This window comes from Lemur catta, chromosome 15 (genome assembly GCF_020740605.2).
Source record: "Lemur catta isolate mLemCat1 chromosome 15, mLemCat1.pri, whole genome shotgun sequence".
Taxonomy (NCBI): domain Eukaryota; kingdom Metazoa; phylum Chordata; class Mammalia; order Primates; family Lemuridae; genus Lemur; species Lemur catta.
Genome location: NC_059142.1, coordinates 53,139,292 through 53,160,598, shown reverse-complemented (window position 1 = coordinate 53,160,598; position 21,307 = coordinate 53,139,292). Strand labels below are relative to the sequence as shown.

General features: G+C 52.2%; 2 protein-coding genes across 2 annotated transcripts; both read left to right on the top strand.

Annotated features, from left to right (window-relative positions):
• Positions 1-2,658: 2,658 nt before the first annotated feature.
• Positions 2,659-19,630, top strand: ST6GALNAC2 (ST6 N-acetylgalactosaminide alpha-2,6-sialyltransferase 2). The gene is made up of 10 exons (XM_045525754.1): positions 2,659-2,677; positions 2,835-2,985; positions 7,353-7,413; positions 11,079-11,253; positions 11,885-12,053; positions 12,468-12,606; positions 14,716-14,819; positions 16,550-16,633; positions 17,144-17,243; positions 18,073-19,630. The coding sequence occupies exons 2-10, from the start codon at positions 2,861-2,863 to the stop codon at positions 18,238-18,240; spliced, it is 1,125 nt and encodes a 374-aa protein (XP_045381710.1). The 5' UTR covers positions 2,659-2,677; positions 2,835-2,860; the 3' UTR covers positions 18,241-19,630.
• On the top strand, positions 14,826-16,549 carry LOC123620490 (extensin). The gene has a single exon (XM_045525756.1). It carries the CDS (start codon positions 15,719-15,721, stop codon positions 16,547-16,549), a length of 831 nt encoding a protein of 276 aa, XP_045381712.1. The 5' UTR covers positions 14,826-15,718.
• Positions 19,631-21,307: the final 1,677 nt, after the last annotated feature.

The following is a 21,307-nucleotide window of genomic DNA, read 5'->3' as shown; positions in this document are numbered from 1 at the left end:
TTTCAAGTTGAATTGGAATGCCTAAGTAAATTTATAAATAAAGTTAAGAAACAAAACCAAACTCTTAGATATTCAGAGTATTAAGAGGGGGCCTGCACCTAATGGGTGCGGTGCGCACCGTCTGGGGGATGGACCTGCTTGAAGCTCTGACTCGGGCGGTGCAAAGGCAATATATGTAACCTAAACGTTTGTACCCCCGTAATATTCTGAAATAAAAAATAAATAAATAAATAAATAAAAATTTAAAAAATAAAAAAAGAGGTGGCCTCCCTGTCATGTATGTGCTAATTTGAGAAAGAAAATGGCCACCACTTGATGAATGACCAGCGTTTGTGGGGTGGGGTGAGAGGCGTGAAGCACAAAGGTGACAGGGGATGTGATGCCAGCCATTGAGAGAGAGGCTGCAGAAGAAGAAATGGTCCCAGGAAGATGAAGGTGAGGTGCCCCTAAGAAACTCGAGTCTCCAGGCGTGGCCCTTAGAGAACTGAACGGGTGTGCGGCCAATGAGAAGGTCTGAGCCTGAGCCAGAGACTGGCTCCAGAGTCACTGACACAGAGCTGGTTGTTGAGAGCAAAGTGCTCCCAGCTGGAGATTATGAGGAGCTCAGAGTCAAAGTCAGAGAGGAAGACGCAACCGCAACCGCCCGGGGAACTGGAAACCGCCTGCTTGGTTTGGAATGACGACGCTCACTGGCTGCAGAGGCAGGGTAGGTGAGGAAGCTGGACGCAGGCAGAAGTGGAGACAGAGTAGATTTGTCCCCACCAAGAACTTGGATGAAAAGAAAAGAGAGTAGCTAAGAAGCGTGCCAGCTCAACGGAGTTTTTGTTTGTTTTGCTTTGCTTTTTAGGACAAGCTGTTTGAGGGCATGTTTATACACTGGGATAAGGCCCCTGCAGAGGCGGTGGGATGGCTGCTAAAGCAAGAGCTGAGGGGTGGGAGGAAGAAGAACTCCAGGGGGGCAGATAAGAGGCTTTGGGGTGCTGGGGTATTGCCATTTAAGGTCTTGGAGTGACAAGGCCAAGGAGGTGGACCTGGATCACTAACTCCCACGCAGGAGGAGTGCACCTCCTCCACCCTAAGTCCAGGCAGTAGAGGCTGGGCTACGGTGGGGTCAAGTTCGTAGGTTTGAAGATGGAAAGGTAAAGAAATTACTACCTAATGATGCCCCTTCTCTCCATGAAGTAGAGAGTGAGGAAATTCCTAAGAGGCAGAGGTAGGAGGGGGATTTATGGGCTCAGAGAGAGGGTCTGAGGTTTTATTAACCACTGAGGAAAGGTGAGAAGGTGATGATCAAGGGACAATTCCCATCCACAGGGAGTTTGACAAATGAAACCACAAATGCCAAGTCATGCCTATCAGCAGGGTAGCAAGTATGTCCCACTCACTGCTCAGCAGTCTTGGGGTAAGGGAAAGGACTGGCCCGATGTGAGTGACCTCCAGCGACCTTGACTCAGCCCACACCAGACCAGGCAGACAAACTGAGTGGGAATGACCTCAAGGACCCATTTCTGATCACAGGCACAGGCCCCAGGATGCTTTTCTAGATGCCTTGCAATTGGACAGATACCTGTTGCTGCAACCAGACTTTCTTGGATACATGAAGAACAGGTGAGGTCAGGAGCAGTGACTCATGCCTGTAATCCTAGCACTTGGGGGGGCCAAGGTGAAAGGATCACTTCAGGCCAAGAGTTTGAGACCAGCCTGGGCAAAACAGCGAGACTTTATCTTTACAAAAATTAATTAATGAATTAATTAATTTAGCAGAGAGTGGTGGTGTGTCTGTAGTCCAAGCTGCTCCTGAGGATGAGGCAGCAAGATCACTTGGGCCCAGATGCTGGTGGGTTGCAGCGAGCTATTATGGTGCTACTGCACACAACCCCAGGCAAAAAAGTGAGACCCTGTCTCAAAGCCAAACAAACAAATCCCAAAAGAGTTAAGAGCAGAAAGCATGTGGACATGTGGACAAGCATGAGGTCCCTCTCATCCTTGCAGACTCTTGGGGTCTGGGGCATTTCATAGGTTTCTGGGGCCAAAGACCCTGGACCTGGGTGTCTGGGTGCCTGGGACCTGCTTACTGCCTGGGTGCCTGAGCTTCCCCACCCCTTCCTGGGTACCCTGGAGCCCTGCTAGACCTTTCAGCTGGTTTCTCTGCTGCGGTGCTCTCCTGGTTGGCCTCATTTTGTAACAGGAATGAAATGTGGTTGAAGGGCCTGATTCTCAACCTGGTCCCATCACCGCAGGCTCCCTACCTCATCCCTGCACCTCCAATTCAGGTGAACCAGTCCCTTATTACGCCCCCAGTTCTGGAAGGACTGGAGGCGCGAGGGCCCAAACTAACAGGTCTGAGGATCCTTCCCAGCGGAACCGGGCATGTCGCTTCACGGCTACAGCCCACTGGCCTCGGGAAGTCTGGAGCCCGGGCCGGAGCGCGCAGTGCGCAGCCAACGCGGCAGGTGGCGGCGTCTCCCCGCGCCCGGCCTGTCCCCCAGACCGGGAGCGCCAGCCCTTGACAATGCGGGGAAAGAGCCCTGCCCAGTCCCGGGCTGGCGGGAACGCAGCTGCAGGAGCGGCCGCTGTCGAAGTTCCCGGGGCAGGAGGCAGCGGCCGACGGGCGCGCGCGGCTCCGGGCGCCAGGGGCGCACTCCAGCCTCCGGGACCCGCCGCGAAGCCCCCGGGGGTGCGACGGCGTCTGGCGGCCTGGCCGGGCAGAGGGAGCTGTAGGGCGGGAGGAGCCGCGGGGGCCGGGGTTGGGCAGGGCGCGGCGGGGCGGGGCGGGGCGGGCGGCCGCCTCTGTGAGCCCAGCCGGCTCACGCGGGCCTCTCCCCTCCGCTCAGGACAGCGGCGGGTCCCCGGAGGCTGCATGGGGCTCCTGCGCGGCCCGCTCTTCTGGCGGCTGCTCCTGCTCGCGGCTGCCTGCTCTGGGATCCTCTTCGCCCTGTACTCCTCGGCGGTGCAGCGGTACCTGGAGCCCCGGTCCGGAGCCAGGTAGGGCTGCCGCGCGCTGACCCGGAGGGCGCAGGGGGCGAGCAGGGCGCGGGGGAGGCGCCGCCCGCAGCCTTCAACCCTCCCTCCGCGTCCACCCCTCTGGGGTGGCTCACAGAGGGGACTCGGGCCGTGGCCCTTTGTCTCCAGAGCCGCCGCCTAGGTTAACTTCGCGCGGCCAGGACCCTACGGCCCCTGCCTGGGTGCAAGAGAGACCTCGCCCCCTGCGCACTGGCGACCTGTCCGGGATACAGTGGTTGGTTAATTCCCTCTGGGCCTGATTAGAAACACTTTCTATGGTCCAAATTTGGCAAGGTCTCCTGAGTCCAATAAAAAGTTCCTTTTTTGTCGGGAACTGTCCCTCGCTAACGTCACACCTTTTTTCCAGACTCTACCTTTTGGGCAGGGACCTAAGTCTCCCGGCCGTGGCCTGTCGCCTTTCCCACTGGCTCTGGTCTCTGCGCTCCCCGCGCCCGCTCCCTTCTGTCCGGGCCTCGGTTTGCTCGGCTGTTAATTTTGATAAGCTCCGTCTGGGCGCGATCGGGCGACAAGGTGGGCTCCCTGGGGAACGGACGGAGTTGGAGTTCCATCCAAGTTCCCTCCTTGCGCCTCCTGCGCTGCGCCCCCTCCGGCTCGCCCTGGACACCTTGCTTTTATTAATGCCCACGGGGAGAAACCTGAGAGCCTGCCTTTGGCAGGTGATGCTTCCGTCGCGGTAGGAGCCTCAAAACGGTTGAGCGCGGTGCCAGAGCGCGGTGCGGGACGGAGCGTGGGCCTGGGAGGCCGGAAAGGCGCCCACAGCCCCCTGCAGAGGCCTCTGGGCCCAGCCTTTCCCTTCCCGGCGCGTCCCCACCTGCGCGCTCCTCCCCAAACCTTGCTGGAGGCATAACGGGGTGAAAACAAAATTAGCATCTGCTCTCAGGAGATGAAGTCAGAGGACACATCCAAAGTTGTAAAGCAATATGAAACAGCTTGCGACGATTAGGAGCCCGGTCATCTCAAACAAAGGGCGCCCGCGCTAGCAAGTGATACCTGAAGTTACTAAATCTCCTCGCAGTCAGAAATTGCGGAACGAGGGCTGAAAAGGGTTGAAGGCATAAAGAAAATAGATCCTTGTCAATGTTACGTAAAGATGTTTAAAAACACAAAGTATCCCAACAGAAAGAAATGATAAATTCTTGAGGTGATTGGTATGCTAATTAGCCTGATTTGATCATTACACGTTGTATACATGTATTGAAATATCACCCTGTACCCCATAAATATGTACAATTATTATGTGTCATTTAAATATAATTTTTTTAAAAGAGGAAGAGAGGCTGGGCACAATGGCTCGTGCCTGTAATCCCAGCACTTTGGGAGGATGAGGCAGGACGGTTGCTTTAGGCCAGGAGTTCAAGACCAGCCTGAGCAACACAGTGAGACCCTGATCTCTACGAAAAAATAAAAATTTAAAAATTAGCCAGGCATGGTGGTGTGCATCTGTAGTCTTAGCTACCTGAGAGGCTGAGACAGAAGGATCACTTGAGGTCAGGAGTTTGAGGCTGCGGTGAGCTGTGATCTGGCCACTGCACTCCAACCTGGGTGACAGAGCGAGACCCTGCTTTAAAAAAAAAAAGGGGAGAGAGATATGAGCTAGCACTTTTATCACCCTGGCCATGTGATGCCCTGTGCCACCTCGGAACTCTGCAGAGAGTCCCCACCAGCAAAAAGACCCTCACCAAGATGTGGCCTCCCAACCGTGGACTTCTCAGCCTTCATAACTATAAGAAGTAAATTTATTTTCCTATAAAATTTTTAAAAGCTCACAAACTAAACATCCTTTAAAAGTACCTAATACAACTTTAAATAACGGGTTTATTGTAATTGTATGCCCATTTATACCCGAACAAAGCTGGGTTTTTTGTTTTTTTTTTAAGATCTTTCATCCTTTCAAAATTTAGTATGACCCAAGAACCTGGCCATTTCCTTGCTACTTCTGGCCAGGTGTTTGCACCGTAGCTTACACCTGGGTAGGTCAGGACTCAGCCTTGCTGTAGGAGGTGGACAGTTAGTCCGGGACAGCGATATCATTCTGTGCAGGGCCCGCAGGCCATGTGAGCTTCCCCAGTGAGGGACCGCAGGCCTGGAAAGGAAGGCCGCTGGGACAGGGTGTACAGAGCCGGAGGAAGGGGCTCTGTGCTCTTGTTGCAGGTGGGAGAGTGGAATCCAATCTGGGGATTTACTCAGGGCAGGATCTGGATCAGTGGTTCCCAGATGTGGGGATCTCTAGAACTGTTTTCTTTAAAAACGGTTTTTAACCGAGCAGGGAGTGAGGGTCATCCACGTAGGGCTGCCAGTTACTGTCTCTTACCAATGTTATTTTGTTGATTTTGTTTTTTTAAAAAAGGGGACACTTTAGGGCCAAAAATTCCTAGGGATATGATCTAACTTTCATTGAGTTAATTTAGTTTTATGAAAAATGCACTACAGCGTTCTTACTTCTCCTCAGGCTAATCAAACTTCCCAGAGGGCATGTGCGAGCTGGCCCCTTCCCCACTCCCTTCCCGGAGCCCCAGGCAGGTATCTGGAAGCTCTGGATTCCTGAGAGGCAGGGGCTGGAAGAAGTCACTGAGCACAAATGATGCTCTGAAGATTCGTCAAGCCTCCCTGAGGCTGGGGGTTCAAGGCAGCAAAACTGAATTGTTGGGGTCCCCATCACCTCCCCTGCAGCTCTACCCTCCTGCCTCAACTCTGCCCCAACTCTCCGCCATCAGCCTCCCAAGCCTGGCTGCACAGTGGAATCCTCTGGTTGGGGGTAGGGGCATGGGGATTGGAATCACCGATGTCCACACCTCACCCCGGTCAATCAGGTCAGAATCTCAGGGGTGGGGCCTGGGCATTGGTGTTTTTCAAACCTCCCTGGGGGTTCTCAGAGGCAACCTGGCTGAGCAGCTCCTTCCCAGAGGAGGTCACATTGTGCTCTTGGGGAAGAACTACCAGATTATATGGGTAGACAACTGGCCTGTCCAAGGAGGAAAGGGGTCAACCCTGCTCTTTCTGGGCTGTTCCTCCAGGGTCTTATGGGGAAGCTAGGAAACCAAAGGGAGGCAGGTTACAGGCTCCCTTGTGGCTCAGCTGTCTCAGCACCTAGAGGCAAGTAACAAGAGGCCTTTGTTTCCCTTGCAAACTGCTAACCCAAAGCCCTGCTCCACTGCTCCCTGTGGCTGCTGGGCGAGGGGAGGGTTGGGAGAACCTTAGCCACCCTTTTGGGTGGGCAAAGGCCCTTATTCCTTCCTTCCTATTTTCCCTCTGCCCTGATGCAGGGGCCACCTTGTGCCTGGGAATTGGGGGTGGGCAGTAACATTAACCCCTCACCTCCCTCCAGAAGGGACACTGATAAGAGGGGTTGACACAACAAGGTCCTTTCCCTTCCTCCTTTAGCTAACATTTAGAGGGCACTTTTTAGATTCAATAACACAGACTCTCTGAACCCTCCCAACAAGCAGATGCGCCTGATATGATTATCTCTGTTATATAGGGACGGGCCCAAGACCATACAGCTGCCAAGAGGTGGAGCCAGGATGCAAACCCAGGGCGTCAGGCTTCAGAGCTGTCTTGGTCCATTTTGTGCTGCTATAACAGGATGCCTGAGACTTAGCAATTCATAAACAATGGAGATTTGTTTGACTCACAGTTCTGGAGGCTGGGAAATCCAAGGTCGGAAGGACCTGCACCCGGGGAGGGCCTTCTTGCCACATCCTTGCACGTGGTGGGCAGAAAGGCAAGAGAGTAAGCATGCTCAAGAGAGAAGGGGGCTGAACCCAGCCTTTATCAGGAACTCACTCCCGAGACAATGGCAACAATCCACTGGTGCCATTGTGGAGTGCCTAGGGCACTCCCGACCTAATCACCCCTTAAACGTCCCAACTCTTAACACTGCAGCATTGGGAATTAAGTTTCTAACACATGAGCTCTGGGGGACACAGTCAAACCACAGCAGGAGCCATGCCATTTACCACGACTGTCCCGCAGGAGCGGTGGGCACAGCCCACCCAAAGGAGGAGGGGACCCGAGTCATCTCAGACCTAACGCCTGCTGTGGGCCCTCGGCAGGGAGACCCCGCAGACAGTCACAATTCCAGGGACCTGGCAATGCTTTCTAGTAATAAATAGATGCAGTAAATAAACTGACAGTATTTCATGTGCCTAAAGAAAGAGACATGGCAAGAATAAGAGCATGGAAGTAGAAGGATCAAAAGAACAAACACATTTTGGACCCTGACAGACTTGTCAGCCCCTAGAGCTGAGGGAGTCAGTCAGTCCAGAAGCTTCCAAGGGGTAGGCTGGACCTGCTGACCTCTGCTTTACTTCTGCCTTCTCCCTCCCCAGGGATACCACGTCATCTCAAGCATTCTTTGGACCCAAAGCATCAAAGTCCAGGACCAGAAAGGTACAGTGGTCGGCTGCTCTGTGGCAGTTTTGAACATCCTCAGGTTAGCAGGGAGGAGGGGAAAGGAAAACAAACGAGAACATTCTCACAAGATCGCTGGGCTCTGTGGAACACTCCAAGCACAGAGCTGAGCATCCATCCATGCAGGGCTTCTCAGCTGGGGCACTAGGGTTCCTGCATCCCAATACCAGGGAAGGATGGATAAATATGTACCTGCAGGGTGTAGCCAGCTGAAAAGGTCTTGCAAGTCTTAGGATTTTCAGCCTGGCACTGTGGCTCATGTCTGTAGTCCTAGCACTTTGGGAGGCTGACACAGGAGAATCCCTTGAGGCCAGGACTTTGAGGCCAACCTGAGCAAGAGTAAGACCCTGTCTCTACAAAAAATAGAAAAATTAGCCATGCATGGTGACAAGTGCCTATTGTTCCAGCTACTAGGGAGGCTGAGGCAGGAGGATCAATTGAGCCCAGGAGTTTAAGGCTGCAGAGAGCTATGATGATGCCACTGCACTCTACCCAGGGTGACAGAGCAAGACCTTGTCTCAAAACAAACAAATAAACAAAAAACAGAGGCTAAGGGACACTTGGCCGGCAGGCTGAAGAGAGGCCTCAAGCATCTTATGAGTGCTTGGACCAGGTTATCTTTAAGTTTCCTAAAGTCCTTTCCATGGCCAGGCACAGTGGCCCACGCCTGTAATCCTAGCACTCTGGGAGGCCGAGGTGGGAGGATCACTCGAGGTCAGAAGTTCCAGACCAGCCTGAACAAAAGCGAGACCCCGTCTCTACTAAAAATAGAAAGAAATTATCTGGCCAGCTAAAAATTTATATAGAAAAAATTAGCCAGGCATGGTGGCGCATGCCTATACTCCCAGCTACTGGGAAGGCTGAGGCAGAAGGGTCGCTTGAACCCAGGAGTTTGAGGTTGCTGTGAGCTAGGCTGATGCCACGGCACTCTAGCCCGGACCGCAGAGTGAGACTCTGTCTCAAAAAAAAAATAAATAAGTAAAGTCCTTTCCGCCTTGAACTGTTCGATGCTAACTGACATATATTCCTACCTGATTTAAAAGAAAGGATTTGAGGTGGCTGTTCGACACATATAACAAGGCAAAAACATAAAGTAGGTTAGGATAAGGAAACTAGTAGAGGAAAAGGTAAGAAAAAAAGACAATGTGAGATAAGTGCAGGAAAAGTGTGCCACAAGGTGGAAGGATGGGCCATATATCTAGCTCTGAGCTTCCTGGTGGTCAGAGCTAAGAGGGAAACCTTGCCACCATATCCACGAGATAGAGACAAGCCAGGTACCCAGGTGAAGCACAGACCTCAAGGTTTTTCTCCTGGAGTTCTGTAAAGAGGCCCCCAATTTATCACCCCTGTGATAAATTCGATAATGAAATCATTATAGTCAGTTCTGCTATAATTCTTGTTTTGAAATTGTTAATTTGTTCCAATGAGATTAATGTATTAGGAAACAATTTGAGCATCCAACAAATTTCACAGTTGTTTGTGAGCAATTTTGTCAGTGACAACACTAGGTAAACACAGAAAACCATGCCCAGCTGAACAGAGCCACGTAGGACTACACAATAGCACACGCTTGTACACCTGAGATAGCCGTCAGCTTCGCTGAGTGTGTTAGGGGCTCACCCGCCCGCCGAGCCTGGCAGTACACCTTCCCTTCCGGTTTTCAGACAGCCTTCCTTCCACCATGTCACAATAGCTCACAAGCTGCTCCCTTCCAATGCCCACTTCCACCAGCAAACCTCAAGTATTTGTTTCTTAACCATGGAACATGTGTCAAACTGTGCTCTGTCTTTCTTAGGTTTTTGTCTTTGGTTTTATGCATTACTGACAAGGTTTTTCAGTGTTGTGCCACTTACTTATCTCATGCTCCCACAAGCCCCTGGCCCCTGGGGTTTTCGTTTGTTTGCTTGTTTGTTTTTAGAGACGGGGACTCTTGCTCTGTTGCCCCAGGCTAGAGTGCAGTGGTGTGATCATAGCTCATCGCAACCTCCAACTCCTGGGCTCAAGCGATCCTCCCGCCTGAGCCTCCTGAGTAGCTGGGACTACAGGCATGGGCCACCATACGTGGCTAATTTAAAAAAATTTCTTTTTGTAGAGATAGGTCTCAATTTGCTATTACCCAGGCTGATCTCTAACTCTTAGCCTCAAGCGAACCTCCCACGTTGGCCTCCCAAGGTGCTAGGATTACAGGCGTTAGCGACTGTGCCCAGCCTAAACCCTGTGGTTTTGATTGCACAGTGTTGCATAGTATGCTGACCTTTTAGGTACTCGTGTGTTGCATTATAGCAGAAATTACTGTACAGCTACTTCCTGTTTTGTCCTTTATCAAAGACTTAACAATGAGCCCCATTCAGTAGCAACAGTAGCCCTACCCAGGTCACCTATGTGCGGGATTCTGACGTCTGGGATTGCAGCAGACAAGGCAGGAGGCTGTTTGTTTAGTCACCACTCCCTCCCTCAAGGCCCCCCATTGAAAAGGTGCTGCATTCCTTTCCTAGGACTGTAGGAGTAAATGGTCACAGATTGACTGGGAGTGCCTGAAACAACAGAAATTTATTCTTTCACTGTTCTGGAGGCTGGAAGTCTGAGACCAAGGTGCTGGCAGGGCCACACTCCCGTTGAAGGCACTAAGAAAGCCTCCCAGGCCTCTTCCCAGCTCCTGGTGGCTCCAGGCATTCTTTGGTTTGTGGCCGCATCACTCCAACCTCTGCCCCCATCAACACGGGGCCTCCTTATAAGGATCTAGTCTTAGGGCCCAACCTAAACCCATGGGACCTCATCCTAATGAATTACATCTACAAAGACTCTTTTTTCAAATAAGGTCACATTCTGAGACTGTGGGTGGACATGAATTTGGGAGGGACACTATTCAACCCAGCATAGGCACCAACTAGAAGAAAGGCGACCATAAATCCCCCCACCATCCTGTGCACACACAGATCTCACAGTGAGTATTGCCAGAGCTAGGATTTGGGCCAGGCGCGGTGGCTCACGCCTGTAATCCTAGCACTCTGGGAGGCCGAGGCGGGAGGATCGCTAGAGGTCAGGAGTTCGAGACCAGCCTGAGCAAGAGCGAGACCCCCATCTCTACTAAAAATAGAAACGATTAGCCAGACGTGATGGCACATGCCTGTAGTCCCTGCTACTCGAGAGGCTGAGGCAGGAGGATCGCTTGAGCCCAGGAGTTTGAGGTTGCTGTGAGCTATGATGACGCCACGGCACTCTAGCCAGGGCAACAGAGTGAGACTCTATCTCAAAAAAAAAAGAACTAGGATTTGGATCCGGGCTGACGGATCCCCTAACCCAGGCTGGAACTCCTCCGCCAAAGGGGCAGGCAGGTCATACCAATTCACTGGAAAATGCCCCAAAGTTTGCCCAAGTGTGGGGTGAAGAAGTATGTGGCTAGAGCCATCAGACCATGGAGACCTGGCATCCAGGAGATGGAGTGCTGGGCAAGCTAAGTCCAGAAAGTTCTCTGACCGCCACCTGCCAGCTCAGCCCGCAGATCCAGAGATGGCCCCAGCTGGAGGGGAAGGGCAGGTCTTCTCTCCCAAGCCCACTGCAGGGTCTGCGAGCTCCCAGGGAGACTCCCCTCCACCCAAACCCCCTCCTAGCAGGGCTCAGCCCTGTCATCTTCCCACCCACAGAGCCAGCTCTGCCGACACCCACTTCACCTGGCCGTTCAGCAGCACCGCCGCTTCCAGAAGCTGTTTGATCTCTCCACTCCAGTGCTCCTATGGGGGGGCCTCTTCACCCCAGAGCTCTGGGACAGCCTGAGCCAGCACAAAGCCCCCTACGGCTGGCAGGGGCTCTCTCGCCAAGGTAACCGGCCACTGCTGCCTCCTATCCTGCCTTCTGCCTCAGCTTCCTGCTCTTGGCCCTAGGGCAGGCTGGTCCTCCCTGTGTCCCCCTCTCCTCCCAGAGCTCCCAGCTGTGTGACTCCTGCCTCACCTCCCTCCTCTGTCCAGGCACCCAGGGGTCTGTGAGAGGGCTGGGGCTGCCCCTACCCGGTGGCTCTCACCATCCCGGGACCTCCCTGGCATGAAAAGCTCCAGTGTCCAGTGGTGGCTGAGGACAGAGGCCATGGGGCCTCAAACAGCCTCATTCACGGTTGCTGCTGCAGGAGCCACCACAGTTTGGGCCCAGAGGCCTCTCCATGTTACACCAATCTGTTCCCCCCACCCCACCCCCACCCTCTACCCACCCAGGCATTGGATTCTTTTTTTGGAAAATACCGAGTCTTGAGAGGATGAGTTATTGGAGTTCTTAAGAAACTGAAGGCCCACCAAGTCCCCCTCCCTCACCGTCCCCCTTCCAGTCCTCTCCCATTCTGCCATTTCCTTCTCCTCCCACCCCCTGTGCTTCTTAGGAGGGGCTGGGCTCAGGCCTGGGGGAGGCCCCAGATGACCCTGCCGCCTGTCCCCTCATGGCCACCCCTGTCCGCCCCTCCCAGTCATCACCTCCACCCTGAGCCTTCTGAATGGCTCAGAAAGTGCAGAGCTGTTTGCCACATCCAGGGAGCCACCTCCAGGCTGCATCCGGTGTGCCGTGGTGGGTAACGGTGGCATTCTCAATGGGTCCCGCCAGGGTGCGAACATCGACGCCCATGACTATGTGTTCAGGTACGAGGGGCAGGGGCCAGCCAGCCTGGGGGCACATCTTCCCTGGGGACAGGGAGTCAAGGCAGCTGTGTTTGTAGTGGCCTTAGGCAGCTCAGCAGTCATGATGGGCACACGGGCATGGATGAAAGCGTGTGCACACAGTCGGCCCTGAAGACAGAGTGTGGGTGCCCATGTGCAAGCGGACCCAGGAGGAAGGAGCCACCAGGGCCAGATTTACCTATTCACAGGGCGTTGTCCCTTGAAGTCTGGAAGAGTGGGGGTCAGGCTGGTGACCGGGCACTGGTGCTTCCATGGGCAGAAGGAGTGTCCATCCAGACGCATGGGGACAGGAAGGCAGAACCGTGGAGATGGAAGTAAAACACAGTATGTTGTAACCACAAAGAGACTGATGGGTCTCTGTGCTGACGCACACAGGCTCAATGGCGCTGTGATCAAAGGCTTCGAGCACGATGTGGGCACCAAGACTTCTTTCTATGGTTTCACTGTGAACACGATGAAGAACTCCCTCATCTCTTACTGGAGCCTCGGCTTCACCTCTGTGCCGCAAGGACAGGTGAGGCCCCCGGTGGGCGTGCCGTTGTGGTTGACAGTGACCGTGGGGCGGACCACAGGGTTCACAAACCCCAGTCCCGTGGATGGAGAGGTTGTGCCAGGATTGTGGCTGCACAAGATGGCACCACTGAGGTGAAGGAGGATCCATTCAGGGACTCGCCAGGACACCTGGAGCATGGCGTGTGAACGGCTAATGTTTACTGAGTGCTCATGGTGTGCCAGGCACTTGACAGGTACCATGCCAACCCACTTTACTGGTGACTAAAGCTCAGTGCCCTTTTATTCAGCACATTGGCAATAGAGCCAGGATTCCAATAGCGACTGCCCACCCCAGAGCTCACATCCCGTGGGGAGATCAGCCAGTCTTAGCTGTGCGCAGGGGAAGGGTATTATTACCTCCTCTGTTCCCAGCATCATACAGGGCATAGACACGGTCAACCACAGCAGCCTTGAATGGGATCATTGTGCCCAGTTCCAGGTGGCAGAGCTGAGACGCCAAGAGGTTTGGGAACATGTCCAAGGTCATCTGGCTAGAATCATCAAAATCCAGGCCCCTTTGACCCCAGTGCTAGGGTCTGTTTCCATTTCCTCACACTGCCCACCCAAAGAATGGTGTGTGACCTCTCCAATTCTTTCTAACAGCTCTGTGTAGGAAACTGAGGGTCAAAGAGATTGAGGGACATGCCCCAGGTGACAGCTAGTGAGTTGGGGAGCCCACATCCGAGTCCATCTGGACTGGCCTTCAGGTTCTTTCAACCACACCCTATTGCCATAAATTCACACTTCCCCCCTCAAGTGTTCTGGGTGTCACATACAGGGTTAGGGAGATCCCAGGAAAAGGGGTTCTGTGGTGTTGGATGAGGCTGAGCTGGGTTTCTAGAATCTTCCTCTGACCAGGGAATTAGTATGTACACACTGAGTCCTCATAAAAAGAACCTCTCTTAGTTCCTGGTAGAACAAAATGTGGCAGTGGCCACAAAGGCTATATGAGTTATCTATTGCTGTGTAACAAGTGATTCCAAAATTTGGTGGCCTTTTTTTTTTTTTTTTTTTTGAGACAGAGTCTCACTCTGTTGCCCAGGCTAGAGTGCCGTGGCGTCATCATAGCTCACAGCAACCTCAAACTCCTGGGCTCAAGCAATCCTCCTGCCTCAGCCTCCCAAGTAGCTGGGACTACAGGCATGTGCCACCATGCCTGGCTAATTTTTTCTATATATATTTTTAGTTGGTTGGCTAATTTCTTTCTATTTTTAGTAGAGACAGGGTCTCGCTCTTGCTTGGGCTGGTCTTGAACTCCCGACCTTAAGTGATCCTCCCGCCTTGGCCTCCCAGAGTGCTAAGATTACAGGCGTGAGCCACCACGTCCGGCCAAAACTTGGTGGCTTTAAACAACATTTATTATCTTACAGTTCAATAGGTCAGGAAATTTGGAGGAGTGGTTTTGGCTCAGGGTCTCCAGGTGATGGGTTACGGTCATCTGAAGACTTGATTAGTGCCAGCATCAAGATGGCACACTCCCAGACCTTGCCACCTGGGCCCCTCCATGGGCCACTCGAGTGTCCTCACGACATGGCAGTTAACTTCACCCAGAGTGAGCGAGCCGAGAGAGCAAGGAAGCCGCAGCACCTTTTAGGACCTAGTCTCCAAAGTCCCACATCATCACTTTCTACTTTCTTTCTTTCTTTGTTTTTAAGACAGTCTCACTCTCTCAGCCCAGCTAGAGTGCAGTGGCATCATCATAGCTCACTGCAACCTCAAGCTCCTGGGCTCAAGCCATCTTCCTGCCTCAGCCTCTCGAGTAGCTGGGACTACAGGTGTGTCACCACATCTGGCTACCCACTTAATATTTATTAAGAAAATCCTATGTGTTAGTCACTCAGTCCAGACCGTACTCAAGGGGATGGCAAATAGGCTTCCTCTCTGGCAGGGAGAAATATTTAAGAAGTTGTGAACGCATATTGAAACCGCCACAGTACCTCAGAGTGGACATTAAAGGTGTATAAGGGAAATCCTCCAGTCAGCCTACCCAAGATGGGGGGGACAGGTGTCCACACTGAGCAGGAGCTTAACGTGCCCTCGTGGCCCTCTGGGCTTGTCTCTGTCCTTACAGGACCTGCGCTACATCTTCATCCCCTCAGACATACGTGACTACGTGATGCTGAGATCAGCCATCCTGGGTGTGCCCGTCCCCGAGGGCCGTGATAAAGGGGACAGGTGAGCAGCCGGGTGGTGGTGCATGCTACATAGGGTGGGTGATGCCACAGTTGTCTCCCCTTGCTCCCAGGGCCCGTTTCGGGGGAAGAGCGGCAAGAAAATCCCAAGCATTCAATAATCCCCAATTATTCAATATAATTCAGCCTTGGGCAACTATACTCTTTTTATCTACCCCCAGGAAAGCCCAGGTGACCCTACAGATCCCCGGTAACCCTCCTGACATGGTGGGCTGCTGGCCGGAGGGGCAGTGTGTCTGAATGGAGCCAGCAGGCGGGCTCCTCGGCTGCAGGCTGCTGCCTCCATAGCCAGCCCAGCCGCCCGCAGGCCCGAGAGTCTGCTGTCCTGCCAAGCACACTGTTCTAGAAACCAAGGGTAGGGGCCAGTCCACACTGCTCCTCCTGGGGGCACCTTCCCAGGGCCATGCCCAGGAAATGGGACAGCAGGCCCCGTAGGCCCTGTGTCCGGAGGGGAGGGAACAAAGGGCACTTTGTTTTCTCTCTCCCACCTTCCTGCATGGCAGGCCTGGGTCCAGCTCTTTTGAACCGTGTCCTGACCCTCATCTGAACCTTCTCCCTGAGATTCTGAGACAATTTCTTGTCCCTGAGATCAAGTCCATAGAAATTTATGCCACTGAAGCAGCCCAGATGACCAGCCACTTATCCTGGTGCTCTCGGGATATCTCACCCACCCCCCAGAGAGCAGCTTTCGAGGTGGTCCTTACTGGTTAAGTCCTCAAAAGCCAGCCCTGCCCTGCCCCCCAACCACCCTGCCCTGGTGATTACCCAACAATCACTCTGGTGCTGCTGCAGGTCATGACCTGGGCTTTGTGACACGGTGGGACCAGGCCTTGGGGGGGCTGCCCCAGAGACATCAGGTGGACATAAGCCTCCCCAACACCAATGAACTCCCCCTCCCACACCCCCATTCCATCCCCTACCCAGTCCCCCTCCCAGTCCCGCTCCAACAATGTTGTCACCCCTCCTGGTCAGCAGCCCTACTCCAGCTCAGGGGGCTCCTCCCGCGCCCCCGCGCACTCTGTGACTCCGAATGGCTCCCAGCCCTCTTCCCGGGCTTCCTCCCTGAGCCCCAGTCCTCATGTCCAACATGTACCCCGAGGGTCTTCCCAAAACCCCACTCCACCCGCCTCCAAATCTCCCTCCCAGTCCGGTTTTAAATCCCTCTCCCGAAACCCTTCCCTAACCCCTGCTGTGCCCATGCCCAGGCCCCTCTCCCACAGCCCTGCCACCTCGGCCTCCTATATCGGGCCAATGCGGACCATCCCATCCTACATCGCCCCCTATGTGCCCCACTTTCTGAAGGAGCCTCCCTTTTTCCAGCCCCCTACAGCACCACTCCCCCAGAACCACTGCTTTCCCTGTTCCTTTCCCTGCCCTGCCCCGGAGCGCCCACCCCCTCCCAAGTCGCTCTACTTCCCTCTCCTCCCCCCGCCCCCCCACCAGCCCCACTTTAACTGCTCCTACCCGACTCCTCCCGCTCTGTTCACACCCCCCTCCTCACTCTCCTACTCCCTACCCACTGAAGTCCTGGTGAGCGCGAAGCCACATGTGGTCCCCACCGTGCTGCCGGCCACCTTCTACACACCCTTCTCCCGCTACTACTCCCAACCCCGCCCCTACCGCAGGCGCCCCAAAGCCTTGACCCTCCCCTCCATCTCCCACTTGCAATACGATGGGCCCGGGCGCTCTGTCCACTTCTATCGTGGATCCTAGGCCTCACACCTATTTCGGACCGGAAGCCTCTGCCAGTAAATTCAAGCTGCTACATCCGGACTTCATCAGCTACCTGACAGAGAGGTAAGGAAGTGGGGTGCTGGGAAGAACAGCTTGCCCATCCTTTCCCTCTTGCACACCTGCCCCACATCCATGTCCCTGAGAGCCCCTGCACTACCCAATAACCAGAGCTCGCCTGCGCTGAGTGCTTTGTGCGAAGCACTTTCTATTCTTTCATGTACTATTTTATTTAACACCTCGATGGAGGTGGTGTTGTATCGGTCAAGTCCAACAGGAAATGGATGGGAAACTCAGGATAACTCAAGGAGATTTCTTTACTAGGGACTGTTCACAAAGGCATAGGCTGGGCCTGGGGAGCCACAGGTGTATGGCAATAGTGGGGCCATAGAAACAGACCTGTCATCACTTTGAGACCCAAACACAGCCAGCCCAAGGCAAGTGGCAGGGAGGAGCCTGGGGAACAAACAGCCTGATGCTTTCGCTTTCCCTGCCCTGCCCCAGAACGCCCACCCCTCCCAAGTCGTAGTTGTCAAGCGTGAGCTTTCCCGAATTTTAACCTCTTTTTTCTTCCAGGTTTTTAAAATCAAAGTTGATTAACACAAATTTTGGAGACCTGTATATGCCTAGTACTGGGGCCCTCATGCTGCTGACAGCTTTGCATACCTGTGACCAGGTAAGAGGGCTTCTCTTTCAGGTGGCCATGGCTGCAGAGCACAGGTGTGAACAGAACTCGATATAAAACTTGCTTTCCCTTACCCGAGGTCTGCCACCCTCAGACCTGGGACTCTCGGCCTCTACTTGTAGGGGATTCCCCAGCTGCAGGAGTGCCACTGCCACTCACTTCCACGCCTGCCATCCAGTCATTTAAAGGCAGGCCCTGGGCTGGCCTTGCCTTGGCTCCCACCAGTACCTGCTTCCTTCTCCATCTTCCCCAAGGCGGATACTTAATATGGTATTTAAGGTGCAAATTATCAACCTTGTGAAAGCAAAATCTTCTCAACAGAACTAGGACATCCTTTTATAGGGACATCTGGGGTGGAGCAGGTTTAGCATCCCGTACACAAAAACATACAGAAATTCTGAAATCACCGTATGAGACATTCCCGATGGGATGGTGCCCATATGGACATTTAAGGAGGCAGAGGTTGAGAAGCAGCTTTCAAGGGGAGGCATATGCTAAAGCCAGTCCGAGAGCTGGGGGCCAAACACCACGCCATGCCCCTGGCCTGTGCCTCTTCCCCATTTTAATGCAGGAGTCTCTGGACTACAGTGATGGGCTCTTGCCTCTATCCTGGAGTTCCAAACCCAGCTCATGTTTAGTTACAGCCCCCCGAGCCTGTTTCCCATGTGTTAAATGGGGATAAGCCCTTTCAAACACATTATCTGCTCTTCACCCAGACACCCCAGCAGGGGGACACACCTTTGTGAATTCATGTCACTTCAGTCTGTCTACACACAATAGGAGCTCAGTAAATACTAACCCAGTGATTGCCCTTGTCCAGGTCAGTGCCTATGGATTCATCACAAGCAACTACCGGAAATTTTCTGACCACTATTTCGAACGAAAAAAGAAGCCACTGATATTCTATGCAAACCATGACCTGCTCCTGGAAGCCGCCCTGTGGAGGGACCTGCATAAGGCAGGCATCCTTCAACTGTACCAGCGCTGACCCCAAAGCACCAAGCCCTCTGCTTCTGGAAGAGCTGTGGCCCTGGTCTTCTCAAGTGGCCAAACACCTTTAACTTTTCGGCCCCCCCTTGTTCCCAACACAGGGCACTCAAGTAGATTTGTGACTATCACCAAGGCCTGTCCAATGCAAGACACCCTATCCTGCTCTTGGCTCACCAAGAAAACTCTCCAGGTCTGAGACAGACATCCCAACCTTGGCCAAGGGAAAAGGGACTGCTTTGCTGGGTTTGTACCAGGCGATTTTAGGAACGTCAGCAGAGCAACTCGGGGCCTGTTGGTTGACCACGATGAAGCAGCAGTACAGGCAAACACACAAGCCCCAGCCCACTACTGTGTCACACCCCACACAAAGGCCAAAGCGATTCAACTCCAGGACACCTCCTAAGAGCCTTTCTGAGAACATGATAGACTTCTGCCCCGTGGTAGAGGGAGAAAAGGCAGAATGTAATGAGACTAGATAACTGCATAAATGATGGATGACCACTTTGTCTTTCTGTCCTGGGTACAGTAGAGAAATCATATGTAATGCAAGTTTTCAGGATGGAGATCACTCTCCAAATCCAAGAACACTGGTACTTGATAGAGGACAATTGCTCAGTAGCCTTCCTGCCACTGAGGGAAGTCCTATTAGAGATATATCACCATCTTGTCACCAACAGGATAACATTACCAGGTAATAAACCCTCATTCTCACATCATGGCTTCAGTAAAAGCCATTATTTACTGTCTCGGTAACTAGTGGCTTTGGATAGTTTGAGATGCCACACCATGCGGGGCGGGTGGGCGGAGTGAGTGGGGCGGTCTCCACAGGGAGAGCTGGCAAGAGACTTCCCAAGGCGGCATCAGGCCATGTTGGTAAGTTCACCAGAGCCCAGAAGCTAGCTTCTGGAAAGCTGATTCTATCAGAACACTTAACAAGAGGGATGGGGATTAACTCAGTCACCAGAAACAAAATACTACTTTAGAAATTCAGAGACATCTGATCAACAGAATGGACATTTGGGCTTTAATTACTAAAGCAGCTACATGGGGAAACCATAGCATCCTGCTGCCTGGAAAGGAGGAATTAGAGATATTTCAGAGTTACTGGCACCAGGACAAAGCCTTCCAGCTCACTTTATCTTGGCAACACCAAACAGTCCCTCAGTCTCCAGGAAAGTGGTATGTTCCTTTCGATGGAGAAGAGTAGGTTTGAAAAAAACATAGTCAAATGTGGGACATGCGAGACATTCCTCTGACATTCACAATCCATCCTATTATCACACTGTGGTGATCTAGTAAAGAAACCCCACTGCCTTGGTAAGCCAGTACTGGAAATTTTCTGACCCCTATTTCAAATGAAGAAATAAACCACTGATGTTCTGTGTGAACCATGATCTATCCCTGGAAGCCACTCTGTGGAGATACTGGTAGAACGTTTATTAATCCTTCATTAGAGTTCAAGTAAAAGCACTAAAGCAATGTTTGTGGGCGACAACCCATTAGTGGAACACAAAACCAATTTAGTGGGTAACTAAAAAACAGAAAATATCAGATGGCATACTGTATAACTGGGGTTAAGCATTATTCTCTAAAACTCATACAAATGTGTTTGCAGAGTAACAATAAAATATCATTCTGACATTCTCAGTCAATCTGAAATCCACAATGCCAGTGAGTCAATTAAAAAAACTTTTATTTGTGCTTCAAAATTTAAACCCAACACACAATTATCTCATAGGAAATACATTTCCCTTTAGTCTCCCCTAACAGAGTATAAACGTTAATTAATTTCAATTTACAATCATTGCAGAACTGTTGATTTGTGAGATCATACCCAGATCGCCCAAACTGGAGGTCTGAATATTCTTAGTTGGACTCTAATTTCGCTAACCGCGAAAGGTTTTCTGGGATAATCTCAGTCACTTGAATTCCTTTAAAGATGAAGAACTCTTAAATGATTCTTTTGGGGAGATTACTTTAGGGGCCTTAGCAATTGGCAGCAGAGGCAGGGCTGTGCTGATCCCATCTGACATCACCGACAGATAACCTGTAAAACCAAAGAGAATAACTTGAAATGTGCCCAAAAGAGTGACTCAAAACTGAAAGCTACATTATAACAACTAATTCAGGAGAAAGGCAATCAGAAGCATTCATTCTAACCACGATTAGGCATATGTGTGGGCAGCACAATCTGGCACTATCAAAAAATTCAAAAGAATTCCCACGAAGCACTAGAGATATTTATATTCAAACTCACTCTGGATGTAAACATTTTAAAGTCAAACCTTAAGGTTTACTTGAGTTCTGTAGAGCAGTCCAGTCCACTCAAAAGCAAATGACAACCAAGGAGGCACATATTCCCCACTTGCTACGCTCTTTCACTTTGTTTTACTTGCAGGCTGTAAGCTGCTAAAGCCAGTTTGTAGACTCATTAAATCTTACCCCAAATACAGCTTCTTTGGTGACCAAGCAAAAATGTGACCTTAAAGAGTCTGAACACACCTCCCAATTTTGACAGAAAAGAAAGGCAATCTGTGTCCACTTTAAGCCTGGCATGTAAATGGGAACGAAGCCAGGCACCCAGCCCGTAAGTGCCACTGTTTCTTTCTTGTTCATATGCCAGCCTCTGCTGCCCAAGGAGCAGCCCCATGCCAGTCACGGCAGATAGAATCTAAGAGGAGAGCTCCCTGGTGTTAACAAAGCACCTGGAAACCAGATGGCTCTGCCAGTGCCATAGTACGTACCCCTTCTCCCTTAAATGTCAGGACACGGGTGCAGAGGCAAGGTCAAAGTTGTTAAGCATTCTTACTGCCAGCAACTGGCATACATTTCACATTCTCATCTCAGTTACAAAGAGCGTATTCATTTTCTTGAAATGTGACAAGCACTCTTTCATTCCACAATAAGAGCATAAATCAAATCCTGGCTACTTGTCTATTTCAGCCACCTCTTACAGCCTGGACCCTCACAGCCATCAATCAAGGGGCTAGGGCATTAACAGGGCAATGACACATTTGGTATTCAAGTTTCAGAGGGCTGAGGCACTAGATTGGGCTCACAGTATC

Bases quoted from the DNA above. Each gene is read 5' to 3' on its own strand.
- ST6GALNAC2 (XM_045525754.1), top strand. From the start codon at position 2,861: ATGGGGCTCCTGCGCGGCCCGCTCTTCTGGCGGCTGCTCCTGCTCGCG. The intron at 12,054-12,467 runs GTACGAGGGGCA...TGACGCACACAG, and splicing joins GCCCATGACTATGTGTTCAG to GCTCAATGGCGCTGTGATCA. The intron at 17,244-18,072 runs GTAAGAGGGCTT...GCCCTTGTCCAG, and splicing joins CTTTGCATACCTGTGACCAG to GTCAGTGCCTATGGATTCAT.
- LOC123620490 (XM_045525756.1), top strand. From the start codon at position 15,719: ATGAACTCCCCCTCCCACACCCCCATTCCATCCCCTACCCAGTCCCCC.